Raw genomic sequence first — 2,301 nt, forward strand, 5'->3', positions numbered from 1 at the left:
GTGTGTGTGTGTGTGTGTGTGTGTGTGTGTGTGTGTGTAGGAGCTGTTGACGTGCTGTGAAGAAGGTAAAGGAGAGATCAAAGATGGCCTGGAGGTGATGCTCAGCGTTCCCAAGAAAGCCAACGATGCCATGCACCTCTCCATGCTGGAGGGTGAGCGGTTTATCCATCCTTTTTTTTAGGTTTTTAGATCTTAAAACGTATTTTTAATCTCAATCTCTACTTCCTCCAAGGATTTGACGAAAACCTGGAGTCGCAGGGCGAGCTCATCCTCCAGGACTCGTTCCAGGTGTGGGATCCAAAGACTTTGATCCGTAAGGGTCGGGAGCGCCACCTCTTCCTCTTTGAGATGTCTCTGGTCTTCAGCAAGGAGGTGAAGGACTCAAACGGCCGGAGCAAATACATCTACAAGAGCAAACTGTTTGTAAGTACCTGATGGATCCTACACACAAAGCTTCTCTCTGTAACAGAAACGTTCTTATTTGCAGCATCAGCAGCAGAACGACAAATAAAAGCACACAGGAAGGACGCACAATCAAGTTTCACACATCAACACAGCAACAATGAATAAAATTGCTGTGACCAAAATAACTATATTAACTACGACTGAACAGCTGTTTGAAGTTTTTATGAGTCAATGTTTAAACTTGGGTTAATGTTTCCTCGTCATCTCAGCCGTCTCCTGTTCTTTCCCCTCAGACGTCAGAGTTGGGGGTCACGGAGCACGTTGAAGGAGACCCCTGTAAGTTTGCTCTATGGGTGGGACGCACCCCAACTAACGACAACAAGATTGTGCTCAAGGTAAAATCTACACAAACAATAATTATTCCTTTTTTTTGTTTGTTTTATTTTGTTTTTATACGTTTTCTTCAGGGTTGGACTAACGCAGTTTTAAATAAAACTGAAATGATAAAGTTGAAACATTTAGTATTTGAAGTTGTAATGTTTTAGGAGATTTTACTGAAGAATAAAAAAGAGAGACAAATCAGCCATAACATTATGACCACCCAAGTCTCATCCTTTTTCTCTCAGTCCCTGTGAAAATAATTTAGTTTCCACATTTTAATGCCTGTTTCTAATCTGGGCCCTAAAGGGTTAATCCTCCTGAAAGGGAAAGTAGTTGGAGCTATTATTTATAGCATATGCCACTTATATGTTGCACTGTACAGCCTTAGTTTGGGTCATTTTCCCAAATTAGAATAACCGTGAGACAAAACAGACATTGTCTCTCATAATAAAATAATGCATCAAATGCTTCAAAATATTTTAGATCCAACTTCTTAAAACTGTAGCAATCCACTTTGTTTTTGGCCCTGTTCAAAATAAAATTTTGCTTGTGATATATGAAACCGCTTTTCCCCCAAAAAAGCTATCTGCAACAGGTAAGATAGTGAGTGTTCATAACTTTTCCGCAGAACCCCACTTCAAAAAACAAAACCAAAACCTGAACTATAGCTTTATTTGTTGTCCCGGTCATCCATCACATGTTCAGATAAGCTGAGATCTGGGCCCACCTCTCAGTGGTCATAATGTTGTGGCTGGGTTATTTCATTAATAAACATGTTATAAACGGGGAGAGTGTCTGTGTTCGTCCAAACCAGATGCTTTCAAACTTCAGCTTTTCTTCCTTCATTGTTCCTAATCTGCTGTTTGTTTGAATCCATGAGCTGAAAACCTTCCTCCAGGCGCTCTCTCCTCTCTCCTGTCTTCCTGATTTCCTCCTCCTCTGTCCTCTGTCCTCTGTCCTCTGCCTTCTGTCCTCTGTCCTCTGCCCATGTCCTGCGGTCAAACTGTGCTTTGTCCCATCTGTCGGCGGACACATCTGTATATCTGGGGCTGTGTTTTCTGTGGATGTTTGTATATCTAACTCTCTCTGTGGGCTGAAAATGCTTCCACCAACGCTGGTGACGCTCTGTGAGTTCACGAACGCCCACAGGACCCCCCTTCGTCCTGGCTCCGCGCCACGTTCAGCTTTCCTCCTCAACCAGAAAAATGAGTTGAGAGCGGCTTGGAGGAACCCACGGTCAGAAAAGAGTTGTGTGTTTTCTGTTGAACTCACAGATGGGTTAAATAAAGTTCGTCAGCTGTTGGAGCAGCATGAAGCCGAGATCCTAACGCATTAAAACTGAGTGTTCAGCTTCTTTTTATACGTGTTGACAACTCAACTAACCACTGAGAAGCACTCATGCATTATGTGCATTGTAATTGTCTCTCATTACTAACTACACACACACACGCACACACACTCTCTCTCTCTCTCTCTCTCTCTCTCTCTCTCTCTCTCTCTCTCTCTCTCTCTCTC

At 42.9% G+C, this 2,301-nt stretch overlaps 1 protein-coding gene across 1 annotated transcript; it reads left to right on the plus strand.

The window, feature by feature from the left end:
• Positions 1–15: 15 nt before the first annotated feature.
• Positions 16–800, plus strand: LOC106521843 (triple functional domain protein; the record flags this gene model as incomplete). Its single annotated transcript, XM_014014587.1, is given in 3 exon segments — positions 16–152; positions 233–423; positions 699–800. Coding segments are annotated over 3 exon segments (348 nt in total), but the record flags the coding sequence as incomplete, so codon positions are not given.
• Positions 801–2,301: the final 1,501 nt, after the last annotated feature.

The sequence above is a fragment of the Austrofundulus limnaeus genome, unplaced genomic scaffold, assembly GCF_001266775.1.
Source record: "Austrofundulus limnaeus strain Quisiro unplaced genomic scaffold, Austrofundulus_limnaeus-1.0 Scaffold117, whole genome shotgun sequence".
NCBI classification, from domain to species: Eukaryota; Metazoa; Chordata; class Actinopteri; order Cyprinodontiformes; family Rivulidae; genus Austrofundulus; species Austrofundulus limnaeus.